The sequence below is a fragment of the Diaporthe citri genome (assembly GCF_014595645.1).
Source record: "Diaporthe citri strain NFHF-8-4 chromosome Unknown scaffold_7, whole genome shotgun sequence".
Taxonomy (NCBI): Eukaryota; Fungi; Ascomycota; class Sordariomycetes; order Diaporthales; family Diaporthaceae; genus Diaporthe; species Diaporthe citri.
The window spans coordinates 3,715,148-3,728,162 of NW_025064852.1; the positions used below are offsets into that span (position 1 = coordinate 3,715,148).

The window sequence follows — 13,015 nt, forward strand, 5'->3', positions numbered from 1 at the left end:
GACCAAACAATTCGAGACAACTTCCAGAAGACCAGTTAACTTCTGGCCTAGCACAACATCTGCTATCCTTTGTTGTTGCTGTACATTTAAACCCAGAGAACCTGCCATACTTCTAGAGCAATGGGAGCATAGTGGAGCTTGTTGATAGGCAGCCCCAGGCTTATTGACTACATACTGGATTCTTTTGAGGCCGTCGCCCGACTGATCGATTGCGCCTTGTAAGGCTTCGCCGGCCACAACCTCCCATACCCTCCCATATCCATTCTCCAAATCGCATAGCTTCTCGTCATATCCCACTGGGCAAGAAGAAGCCATGATACGACTCTCCCAGCTGCCGGGGAGCCTGCTGGCTTCCCTGCTGGCAGCAACCCTCTTCAAGGCCCAGCCGACATGCGCCGGACCGTCTGTCGAGATCGCCATGAAGGCTGCATTTCCCTCGCCTCCGTATTTGATAGAGCTGCTGTAAGCACTTGACCTGGCCGGCTCCGGTGTGATTATGTCGACTGATCGGGTTTCTAGGGAGACTGCCGCCCACGAGAATGCCTCCAGCTACTTTCCGCTCCTCGACCGCATCGCAGACGGCTACTTCTCCGAGCTCAAGACCGACGCCGAATTATACGAGAGCTTCCTGTCCGTGCTTCAAGAAGACGGGCACATAACGAGCGACGAGGGCTTGTCTATCTTCAAGCTGGCCCTATCAACGAGGTCGGCAGTCCCCCGGATCGAGGCACATTACCAGTATTATCAAACAGGGGTCGAACCCACGCTACAAGGGAACCAGGACGGTTGTGATGCATGGACAATATGGCTGGGCCAGCAACATTGTATTCCCTCTCTGGACGCAGGCCAAGCTCGGGGCCATGTACCGGAGCGACAGGACCGGGATCTGCCGTTCGACCGCTCTCTCGGTGATGGCCCTAGCTGCATTCTGTACGCAGACATCACCTCGCCTCGATTTGCACCATTCCACAGGGTCCTGTCAGAGAAGGCACTAAACAGGGAATGCACCTACAAGCTCCGCCACCGCAGGCTGTCCTACGAGAACCTCGAGCCGTTGCCCGTCAGTGGCTATGGAGTTGCGCTCCAGCTGAAGAGAACCGACTACATTGTCATCGACGACCGCAAGGCGGAGGAAGATGCATCCCAGAAGGTCATAGCCTCCGAAGTCGTCTTGGACCAGGAGGAGGAGGTCGCTGATCTCAAGCCCCTGTCTACGTCGGAACTGTCCTCCCTTGGTCTGAAGGCTTCATCCTTCATCATGCAGAGTGATGACCCATTCGGCACCCTCCTGAAGCTGACCCAGGACTTCCCGAAACACTCTAGCTCGCTTGCTGCCCATGACGTCTCGGATGACTTTTACAGCGAGCACAAGGGCAACCGCGCCGAACTGGTGCCCGCAGGGACTAACGTGCTGTGGATGAACGGCGTTCAGCTCGTTGAGAGACAGATGGACGCCTTCACCCTGGTTGACTTGCTGAGAAGCGAGCGGAAGCTCATCAACGGCGTTACTGACCTGGGCTTGACCGGGGAAGAGGCAATTGCCCTCCTCACCCACCAATCTGTGGCTGCTGCCAAGGCGACTGACGACGTTCAGAGATTTGTCTGGCACGATGGGCCGGAGGATGGGAAGGCCATCGTTTACTTGAACAATGTTGAGAAGGACAAGCGATACGAGGCATTCCCCAAGCACCTGATGAGCGTGAGTATTGCCCCCACCCGCTCGTCTTGGCCACTGCTAATGCCCCCCCAGCTCCTCCAAGGTGGCGGCATGCCTGGCTCCCTGCCTCAGATTCGACGTGATATCTTCAATTTGATCTTTCCCGTGGATCTCAGCAAGGAGGATGATGTCGCCTTGGTGGGCAAGCAGCTCCAAGACTTCGTCAAGCGGAAGCTTCCCGTGAGGTTCGGCATTGTGCCTCTAGCTTTCACCGAAGCCTCCGAGCGTCAAGCGAAAGTAGTCTACAACCTTGTGGAGACATATGGTCTGTCGGCGATGATGGCATATCTGCAGGCTGCTATCGAAGCCAAGAAGACTGGAGACGCGGACAAGGGACTGTTCGAAGCAGCGGTTGCGAACAGGACATTGCGAGAAGACACCACCGCTCTGTCTTTTGAAGAGGTTTTGGCGTCTGAGCACCACGGAGAACAAACTCGTCTTTCCCAGGTTTGGGCCGATCGACTACGCGCACATGGCCCAACCCCTGTCTTCTTTGTTGACGGCCTTCCAATGTCACGTCAAGGCAACTGGCTGCCGCCTATGAGCCAGCAGATTGGAATCGATCTGCAGACCCTACGACAGGCCATCTTCTACGGTGAGATCGAGGAGGACCAGTGGATCCCTGACTACTTCTTGCAGAATGCAGCCAAGCGCCGCAACACTGTCATATTCCCAAGCGATCCAAATGATCTGGATATGCTGGATGTGAACAAGCTGCACTCGGAGCATGCAGAGCTTTTCGAAATGATCCCTGTGCTCGAGTCGTACCCGGAGTCCACCAAGGAGAACTGGGCTGTGTTGACGCTCGTTCTCGACCTGGCCAACCCTGAAGGCGTCAAGCTCGCTGCCTCAGCGTTGCAATTCCGGGTCAACAACCCTGGCATCCGCCTGGAAATCATTCACAATCCTGTGGACTCAGAGGAAGCGCACAAGATCAATTCGGCATTAAAAGCTAGCCAGTCTGACCTCGCAGCTGCGGATTCGGAGGAGCTGTTGAAGATCATTATCGATACCACTGAGGGCTTGACAGAAGAGAACGAGCTCTATGATTCTGCTCTGCGCCGATTCCTCTCGACTGCGGCCATCCGACCTGGGCAAAACATGCTCATTCTCAATGGCCGTATTGTCGGGCCTGTTGAGTCAGCAGCAGACTTCAATGCAGATGATTATCAACTCTTCTTGGACATCGAGCAGAAGTTGAGAATACTGCCAGTCTATAATGCGATCGAGGATCTGGGTCTTGCTGAGAAGGTCTCTAGCCCTCTGGCGGCGGCCAAGGTTACGTCAATCACCGCGCTGTCTACTATGCCCGATGTGCCTGAGGGTATTTTCGAATCTGGCTCTCCACTCAGAATATCTGCGTTCAACGTCTGGAACTCCACACATACTGCGTTCGAAATTGGCGACAAGTCGAAGGCGACAATTCAGTTCGTGGCCGTCATCAACCCTGCTAGTGAGCAAGGTCAAAGATGGGTGCCCATTCTGAAGGTGCTCTCTGAGCTCTCAGGAGTGTATCTCAAGGTCTTCATCAATCCCAAGGAGAAGCTGGAGGAACTTCCGGTGAAGCGGTTCTACAGATATGTTCTCGACCATGCCCCTGTCTTCGATGAGTCAGGGAAAGTCAAGTCTCCCGCGGCAGAGTTCAAAGGCCTGCCATCCGAAGCACTGCTGAACGTTGCAATGGACGTACCTCCTGCATGGCTCGTAGCCTCCAAGGCTTCCGTGCACGATCTGGACAATCTCAAACTCAGCTCAATTAAGAGTGACGTTGAGGTCGTCTACGAGCTCGAGAACATTCTCATTGAGGGCCACTCTAGGGAGTCCTCAGGGTCTCTGCCCCGTGGCGCGCAGCTGACGCTCAGTACTGAGAAGGATTCCAAGGTCGCAGACACGATTGTCATGTTCAACCTGGGCTACTTCCAGTTCAAGGCCAATCCGGGCTTCTACAACATTCAGCTGAAGGAGGGTCGCAGCTCTGATATCTATCATATCGAAAGTGTCGGTGCCAAGGGCTACAGTGCTGTTCCTGGTGATGAGGGGACCGAGACTGCCCTGATGAACTTCATGGGCACCACACTCTATCCGCGGATCAACCGGAAGCCCGGGATGGAGGAGGCCGATGTTCTTGAGGAGGGCGACCAAGGAGGTGTTCTCGACGTCGTGTCTAAGGGACTCAAGTTCGGCAAGGATCTATTTGGTGTCAAGACCAAGTCTTCCTCGGACGAAGAGCACGCCGAGATCAACATCTTCTCTGTCGCCAGTGGCCACCTGTATGAGCGCATGCTGAACATCATGATGCTCAGCGTGATGAAGAATACCAAACACTCAGTCAAGTTCTGGTTCATCGAGCAATTCCTGTCTCCAGCATTCAAGGACTTCCTGCCTTTCATGGCCGAGGAGTACGGCTTCAAATACGAGATGGTAACGTACAAGTGGCCCCACTGGCTCCGCCAGCAGAAGGAGAAGCAGCGTGAGATCTGGGGCTACAAGATCCTCTTCCTGGACGTGCTCTTCCCGCTTTCTCTGGACAAGGTCATCTTCGTCGATGCAGACCAGATTGTCCGTACGGACATGTACAGCCTGGTGCAGCACGATCTCGAGGGCGCGCCGTACGGGTTCACGCCTATGTGCGACTCTCGCGTCGAGATGGAGGGCTTCCGCTTCTGGAAGCAGGGCTACTGGGCGAACTACCTGCGCGGGCAGCCATACCACATCTCGGCGCTGTACGTGGTCGACCTCCGGCGCTTCCGGGAGCTGGCGGCCGGCGACCGGCTGCGGCAGACGTACCACACGCTCTCGGCGGACCCGAATTCGCTGTCCAACCTGGACCAGGACCTGCCGAACCACATGCAGTTCCAGATTCCGATCCACAGCCTGCCGCAGGAGTGGCTATGGTGCGAGACGTGGTGCAGCGACGAGTCGTTCTCTGAGGCCAAGACCATCGACCTCTGCAACAACCCACAAACAAAGGAGCCCAAACTCGACAGGGCGAGGAGGCAGGTGCCAGAGTGGACCCCGTATGACGACGAGATTGCGGCCTTGGACCGCAAGAGGAAGGGAGGCAAGGCCGAGGGGTTGGACGGGCAGAAGGAAAAGGTTATCGGGGGCGACGGAGAGGAGCTCAAGGAGCCCCAGGAGGACAAAAATCCCAAGAGTAGGGCCTTTGAAGGGGAGGACCCTGAGGCTACGCTGGGGGGCCATGTCAAAGATGAGCTGTAGAGATTCGCCGGATGTATAGAAATGCATAGATTCTCATGTCATGGTGTTGTTTACCTTGATTCTTGGTGACGATGCCTATCCCATATATCTGACGGATCGAAGAGCAGTGTCGTTAATGCGTTCCCGTGGCGCATGCGACTCCTGCGGCTCCAGCTGCTCATCGCCGCAACGCGTACTAGGCATTGGGGGCCCCCGGGGTCTCACATCGGCTGCGTTGGGGTTTTTGGCCAAGGTCGGTCCACCTGCCCATCTGCCTCACTTACTTTCTCGCCCCTCTCTTCCTTGCCACGCAACTCTTGCAAAGAGGCACACACATCAACACACAGCGCAGACCCCGGGCCCAAATCGGGTGCCCCGACTACATTGTCCAGATCACAACTGATTTACTGGTGACAGGATTGCTGGCCTTGTAGCTTGCAAAATTCTGTATGTCCACAAATCTCCACACAGCACCTCTTGGTGCTTAGTTTACGACGTCTTTTTCAGCGCTGAGGCCCTCCACTGTGGATTTTGTTAGAGGCAGTCAGATGGTGCAGGCGACGGGGTCCTTACCTTTGGATTCAGGAAGTAGATGGGCACACCTAGGAAAAAGATTCCAACGAATATTCCGAGCAACTAATTTCGTGTCAATGACGGCTACCTATGATAGGAACCCATCAACTTGGACTTACCACGAGAAAGCTCTTCAAGTAAGACCACATGTTCAGCATAGGTATCAGTCCGTATGACGCGCCAAACGATATGATGTTCTTCCCACCAACCACAGGCACCATGGCGGCGCCCGGGTTCTCCGGTATGACCTCGGCAGCAAAGGTCGTCGTGGTGATGAGGACGGCAGTGAATGCGAACTCGAAGATGCTCCAGGCGAGGACAAGCCCCCAGGCAGAGTACCTCTCAGGCTCATTAGCGACGACGCCGAAGACCACGATCCCGACGGCACCAGCGACGCACGGTATGACGAGGTGGACGAGGTGGTGCTCGGGCTTGTGGACGCCGCCGTTGCGGGCCGCCAGCCAGACGTTGACCCTGCCGGCGAACCAGCCCGAGTGGACCATGGCGAGGACGGCCGCGGGGATGATGCCCACGTTGAACAGCCCGACCGACTCGGGCCCCCAGTGGAACGACTCCTCGAGGACGGTGCTGTACACGAGGGTGATGGCCACGCCTATGCCGAGGGTGATGGATGAGGCCAGCAGAGCGAACCACACCGCGGGTGATGTCAGCGACCTGGCGATGGCGGCGTAGGCGCCCAGCCAGGTCTTGAAGGCGCCTGGGGGGACGCTGCTCCAGGGCTTGAGCTCCTCCGCGAATGTCTTTTTCTCGACAGGCTCCCCGCCATTCTCATTGTCTATCCTCTCACCAAGCCGCTCTCGTGCCTCTTCGTCGGTGAGGAATTGGGTGTGTCCAAAGTCGTCAGTGTAGACTACATATCCGTTGACCAGCGCAAGTGGGCGCTGGAATCGGGTCTCCGGGAGGAAGAAGAAAGCGGAGACAGCACCGAAGCCCAAGGTGATGGCAAAGAGCCAATAGTACCACCGCCAGGACGAGGCGGCAATCATGTACGACAGGGCGACCTGCAGCCCGGCGTTGATGGCGTTCTGCGACGACCAGTAGAGCCCGAAGTAGAAGCTCCGCTCGTCGAGGAACGTCAAGTCCGACAAGATCAGCGGCAGGAGGGACTCGGTGGCGCCCGTGGCCAGGCCGAGCACGAGACGGGCGGCGAAGTGCGTGTCGAAGTTGTTGCTCGCGCCCGCGACGATGACCATGACGAGTGCGAGGGCGACGCAGAACAAGAAGACGGGCCGCCGCCCGAGGACGAAGGCCAGCGGCAGCAGGCCAAAGCTGCCGAGGGCCATGACCATTGTTGGGTAGGTGCTGAGGCCGACGACCTGCTCGGCTGACTTGCCCTCTGGCGCGTACATCTCGAAGAGGGTGTTCATGAAGGTCCCGGTGCCGCTGAGGCTTAGGAGGGAGAAGACCGCTTGCGGATGTCAGCTGAGGTTTGAGGGAAGACGTGGACGTGGTCTAGCCAAAGGACCGTGGAGAAGCTTACCGAACCAGCAGCAGTTCGCAACAATCATGAACTTCTTGAACGGCTTCGAGTTGAGCGGGTCGTTGGGGTTGTCTGTCGGCACTGGTATTCTTCGAACATCTTGGCTGGTTACGAGGAGGACATCGCCATGGTTCTGGGCCGGCGCCGTTGCAGGCTTGAGGGCCTCAACGTGGTCCAGGTCTGGTGTGTCCTTGTTGTCCATGATTTATTTGGTCACGTCCGACTCTCGAGCCTTGGTCTTGGAGCCATCAGGGGCTGGTAAAGTCCAGTGCTAGAAGGAGAGAGGACACACAGTCTTTCCTGTCAAGCACACATGTTGCTCTTGCGCGAGTGGGCCGCGAAGGCCATGTTCCATTCGGAAGAAATCCCGGTTACATATAACGACATGCAAGGTGTCAATGGGCTACCGAGACTGTCCATCATGACTCCGGGCCCTTTTGTCTTGTTTTCCCAATGTCGCGATCCTGGTTGGACCAGGGGCAAGAACTGCAAGTGCTCAGATTCGACCTGGCCCCACCCCCACATTTTGCTTTCCGGGGTGTCGGTTCGGATTCGCTGCGGCTTGCATTTTCTGGGGTAATTCCCCGTCCCTAAAATTTCGGAACAATGAGCTCTAGAGCCCCAAGCCTTCGGCTCGGCTGGGGTGCAACCAAGAGCAAGCGGTCCACTCCTTCGGCTCGGCCCTCGACTCCTTGAAATCTTTGGCCAGTCTCGGGATATCGAAAGGGGAAATACTGGCCGGACTACAATGGTGAATCCTCTCTATTTCAAGACTATGGCGCCACTCTATGAGAAATTGAAGACGATAGCAGAAGGCACCAAAGCTTGTTGTGCTCAAATGAGAAGTACGGCCGCCGCCGCCGCCGCCAACGCAAAGGCAGCCATGGGATTGCTAGTCTCTCTCGCCATGACATTGACCTGCACGGCGGTACTCGTGCTCGTAGCACCGGTCTCAGTGGACGTTCCTGTAGAAGCCCCTTCCGTCGAACTTTCCACAGCAGACTCGGTAGCTGTCGCCCCGCTGGTCTCTGTGGGGACACCGGTCATCACAGTGCTTCCCGTGCCCACCGAACTGGTCATTTCACACCCAGATCCACCCGTTGAGGTCGGTATAGACATGGTCGCGGTCGTGCTGCCGGAGAGGGGGCTACTCGCCACTGTGCCAGTGGGGCCGGTGCATTGGCCTGTACTGGATGGAACGGCGTCGGGTCCAGATCCGATGGGTATGATGTTCTCATCGCAGTCTTCGGCCTGTGCTAGATGCAGGTTCGCATTGTCCTGGTCGTAGACCACATAGGCTGCACGCAGGAAGGAGTCGCCGAGAACCGGTTCCTCTGTCACCGCGTAGTTAGAAACTATATGGAGAAAGGGGCGCCGGAGATTGAGCAAGACGGGCAGGTAAACCTAAAGCTTATAGCGACGAGTGCATGGGCGAAAATCAAGACAGTGGATAGAGAGATGGAGGAGCGTCTAGGTCAGGCGTCAAATAAAATTGATCTGGACTTGACTTACCATTGTCAATCTAAATCCCCAAAGCACATTCCCCCTAATTAAAAGGGTTCCAAATAAAGTCTTTATACAATATACTAATAACCTTTCCATCCACATCTTCGCCAAAGCCAAAATCTACGCTACCAATCTAATCTATTGCGTTGCAATCAACAATATAGTAGCCGATAGTCTCATTCCAAAAGGCCCCTGGAAACGCATCCCCAATCGCAAAGAAGGTCTCGTTAAAGAAGCGCGAGAAGGTACCGCCGCTATCCAGGAACACAGGCATTTCACCTAACGCCAGCAGCCCGCTAGTGCCGTTGGGAAAGGTAAGGCCGACGGAAGTCAGGTTAACCCAATAGCGGTCAGCATTAAGGAGCGTATCGGCTGGATCCACGATTGGGAGCTTAGCCAGCGAGCCGGTGTACTTACCCATATCAATACCACCAAAGATAACTAATCCGTTCGGAGAGTCAACGCTTCTTAGGTCAAAACTAAATGCCCTGCTGGAAATAAAGCCCTATGAGACCATGCTATCTAAGACTAGCAAATATCGTATATCAAATGCGCTCGGTGAAGGCAATAAACCCAATATACCCATGGGAACAAAATAAGATAGGTTGTTAAGTCTAAAGATCTAATTAGTGATGTTAGCAGCTTTTCAACGGGACACATAGTCAGCCAATTATCGACAAGATCTCATTGCCCTAGAACTTACATCCAATTCCAACATTATCAATGACATATTCAACCAACGCGTTGCCCTTGCCATAAGTCAACAGCTAACCAAAGCTCATATCCACGATACTGCTGCTTGCATCGACATCAAACTGCGGAAAGCTCTCGCAATAATTCTATTAACCGGATGTCTCGCACGTTAGGTTCACCCACAAGTTTGCCAATCCGGTATCAATAAGAACCGTCACTATCTAAGGCGGTATCCCCACTTCAATATCGATGGTGTACCCCATGCCATACTGCTGGTTCAAAATTATCTCTGTGCTCTATCTCCCGAACAGTCTAAGGACCTCAGGGTGCGCACCATCGTCCTAATGCGCAGTCACAGTGCTTTTCACGAAGCTGTTGGCTCGCACTGCAGCCGTGCCGGAACACGCTGCGAGCAAGGTGCAAATGGTGAGCTTTCGGCAATTCATGATACGCAATTGACTACGAAGGATCAAGGATCGAGACATAGGTATTCTCAGGGAGTTCAAGAAGTAATTTGGAAACAGGACATTGACGAGGAGCAATGTATACACCTTTTCTATTTAAGCCCCGTCGTTGAGCTCCACGGGCAACGCCATTGGCACCTGTGCGCAAGCCTCTACGTATCCCCCCCTACCAGAGTTAATCACCTTCCCACGTTCTGAACTACCTCAATACCTACCTTACCTAGATAGCTACGAGCCTAGTAAGCGGAAATGAAATAGATTTCGTCATGATCGCCTTCTTGGGAAGCTCGCTCATGGATGTGCTTGTACTAGCTTGTTCTTGGTTCCCTTCTTCTGCACGGGCAGCCGGCCCCTAGTGAAATATCATCTCCCATTGAAGAGCCGCCGGCGGGAAGCCTATCCTCTCTATTAATTAGTCGAGAAGTCGGTAAGGTGACGGTCAGATACAGGCTTGTGTTTCCTTTGATTGCACACTGCTCACGTGTCGTCAGGATCCGCTGCGCACGAGCTCGCCGATGTAGATGCTTGGTCATTGCCGTTCTGATGCCGAAAGTCCTGCCTCCACATGTCGTGCACACAAGCCCCCAATGAGCTCCAGTTGGGCACCTACGTAATTCATTAAACCCTGCAAGACGGGCCCCGAGCTCTAGTGGATGTTCGATCGTGACTTGAAGCACCGTTGACCATCCTTTGATGAATGTCAAAGTTCCACTTTGCATAATTGATATGGGAGCGAGGAGGAGCGGTTTGAGCTTCACGGCCAGCTTAAGCTCCCGGGCTTTGGTCTCCGACGGCTCTTAGCCTCGGCCGAACAGCGGCAAATAGCGGCAACGAACCCTTAATTTCCCATTGTTCTCAGCTTGAGGGGCCCAGGTGACCTGACGAAGTCAGGTAATTACCATATTATAACTCGGATTCGTGGTTTTGCCTAGGCGTGTCGTCAATCAGATGAGGTGCCGGCCTCAGGCCCCGGCGGATGCAGTGCCGAACCGCATCTCGAGCAGCATTGTTGACCGAGGATGTGATTTCAGCCCCGAACGGGATCCGCTTCGGTTCGGGACGGGTTGCTTGGTGTACAAGCACACTGTTGTCGACCCGGCGAGCCCCCCTGCTTACCGTGTTAGTGCGGCCATAATTCAACGGCGAGTTCCATCGTGGCCTCATGAATTTTGGGTGGCTTTTTGAGAGACGATTAGAACAACCAAGCCGCTGCCAACACACCTGTAGAGTGAAAGGGTATCCAAAGAGCCATTTCAGTCACCCGAGACAATGGCTTGTCCTTTCAGCGACTCAAGACGACTGTTCCAGGATCTCGCTTCTTCGAGGGATTATGCCGGCTTTCAGTTCAGCGACAGGTTTGGTGGATATGTCGTTTCTCGTACGATGATATCGTCTCAGTCCTCGAGAGACCCGAAGTGTTCAGTTCCCACCAATGGTCCGGGACCTGTTTGCAAACAAAGTTCCCGAAAAGGGCACATTGCTGGCTCATGATAACCCCGACCATGATCGTCTGAGGAAAAGCGTTGCGTCGTTCTTCGTACCACGGAGGCTGGAGCGGTTCGAGCCGATGCTGCGTGCTGCGGCCCATGACATGATCGACAAGTTCGTCGATGATGGATCAGTCGAGATCAAGAGCCATTTCGCAATACCTGTACCTCTTCGATGCATAGTGGTAGTTACAGGACTGGATCCAGCCAAGTGGGAATGGATTGGACTTTGTCTCTCACTTTTCGGTGGCATCACCAAATCTGAAGAAAAGCTCAGCATCCAGCAAAGGGTTCGAAATGTTTTGGATCTGCACTCTTACATCGCTACAGTCATCGAGGATCGGCGGACCGACAGAAAGGACGATCTAATCAGCCATATCTAGAACGAAAGAGACGCCGGCGTCGTAAATGTGACGGACTTTGAACATCTCAGTATGATCCCGGGTCTTCTCCTCGCAGACCATGAGACCACGACCAACGTGCTGTCCATGGCTTTGGCACACCTACTCCATCACAAGCTGTGGGAGAAGATCTTGTGGTCTCAGAGAGCGATAAAACTAGATCAGCCGCGGTTGAGGAACTCCTTCGCTACGAGTCGGCTATAACAGGCATGTGGCGCGTGGTCACAAAGGAGACGAGACTCGAAGAAACGGTCTTGAAGCCAGGGGACAAGCTGTTCGTGGCACACAACTCAGGGAGTCGAGACAGCACCAAGTTCAACAACCCAGACGTTATTGACGTCGACAGACGCCCCAAGACGCAGCACCTCGGTTTCGGTCGTGGTGTTCACGCCTGCTTAGGAGCCCCTTTCGCACGTCTCCTTCTGAGAACCGAGCTCTCGGTTCTTAACGATCGCCTACCCAACCTAAGACTAGACACGCCATACGAGACAATCAGGTACAGCGAAGGCCCTGAAGGACGTGGGCCAGAGGAAATCAAGATGTCTTGGGACCCTCCGTCTCAGCAAGACACAAGCCGTGGTGTTTCAATCAACTCATCCAAAGCAAAAGCTGGAAAACCGCAGGACCTGGACATGGTTGTTAGTGATGTGGTCAACGTCACATCTGACGTGATGCAACTAACATTACGGTCTATCGATGACTCCGAGGTGCCGCTGTGGACACCTGGAGCTCATATAGATGTCAAGGCGGGCACCTTTGGCTTTCGGCAGTATTCTGTATGCTCGGGCCCAGATGATCGCCATGTCCTGAAAATTGCTGTTCTCGAGGAGAACAACACCGGGGCTTCTCACTTCATCCATGCCAACGTACGGAGGGAGTCTAGGATGACCACCCGCGGTCCACGGAACAATCTTGCCTTCGTGCCAGGCTCACGCAGAACCATCTTCATCGCCGCAGGAATTGGAATCATACCTATCAAGCCCATCGCGGCGCAAGCGAAAGCCAGGGAAATAGACTGCCTGGAGCCGGTGGTCGCTTCGATCGAGAATTTCGCCTGTTGAGAGAAAGCACCGCAGGGCAAATTCGAGATGCCTGCCAAGAAGTCCTTCAGGCTGTCCGCGGTCCAGGGATTGATGCCTATCGTCGCCAACGTACCAACACCCGCTTTAACCTCTGCGACGATGCGAAGATCCAGCGCATCACGATGAACCAAAAGCTCGGGCTCGAGTTCACAGTTGCGTGCAAACAGCCAACCTCAACCAGGAGCATGACAGATGAGGCGAGACAGGCCTGGTGGGAACGGTGCAAGCGATTTCGGCCCGGTACAGTTGTCTGTGTTCTCGACACGGCCGACATCCTACACTTTGTAGTGTCCGAGTCAACCGTACGTGGACCTTGGGACGCGCCAGATGAACGCGACTCGAGTAAAGATCTCTCTGAGATATAAAATTCTTATTCTATTTGACTTGATAGTC

General features: G+C 54.6%; 4 protein-coding genes across 4 annotated transcripts; 2 read left to right on the top strand and 2 right to left on the bottom strand.

Annotated features, from left to right (window-relative positions):
* Window positions 1-313: 313 nt before the first annotated feature.
* Window positions 314-4,936, top strand: INS49_014139 (uncharacterized protein; the record flags this gene model as incomplete). Its single annotated transcript, XM_043174830.1, has 3 exons — window positions 314-462; window positions 520-1,699; window positions 1,751-4,936. 3 exons carry the CDS (start codon window positions 314-316, stop codon window positions 4,934-4,936), a joined length of 4,515 nt encoding a protein of 1,504 aa, XP_043021775.1.
* A 468-nt stretch (window positions 4,937-5,404) lies between these two features.
* INS49_014140 (uncharacterized protein) lies at window positions 5,405-7,191 on the bottom strand (the record flags this gene model as incomplete). Its single annotated transcript, XM_043174831.1, has 4 exons — window positions 5,405-5,437; window positions 5,489-5,551; window positions 5,608-6,917; window positions 6,990-7,191. 4 exons carry the CDS (start codon window positions 7,189-7,191, stop codon window positions 5,405-5,407), a joined length of 1,608 nt encoding a protein of 535 aa, XP_043021776.1.
* Window positions 7,192-7,823: 632 nt separating this feature from the next.
* On the bottom strand, window positions 7,824-8,916 carry INS49_014141 (uncharacterized protein; the record flags this gene model as incomplete). Its single annotated transcript, XM_043174832.1, has 3 exons — window positions 7,824-8,323; window positions 8,502-8,511; window positions 8,653-8,916. The coding sequence occupies 3 exons, from the start codon at window positions 8,914-8,916 to the stop codon at window positions 7,824-7,826; spliced, it is 774 nt and encodes a 257-aa protein (XP_043021777.1).
* A 2,168-nt stretch (window positions 8,917-11,084) lies between these two features.
* Window positions 11,085-12,601, top strand: INS49_014142 (uncharacterized protein; the record flags this gene model as incomplete). Its single annotated transcript, XM_043174833.1, has 3 exons — window positions 11,085-11,429; window positions 11,523-11,571; window positions 11,748-12,601. The coding sequence occupies 3 exons, from the start codon at window positions 11,085-11,087 to the stop codon at window positions 12,599-12,601; spliced, it is 1,248 nt and encodes a 415-aa protein (XP_043021778.1).
* Window positions 12,602-13,015: the final 414 nt, after the last annotated feature.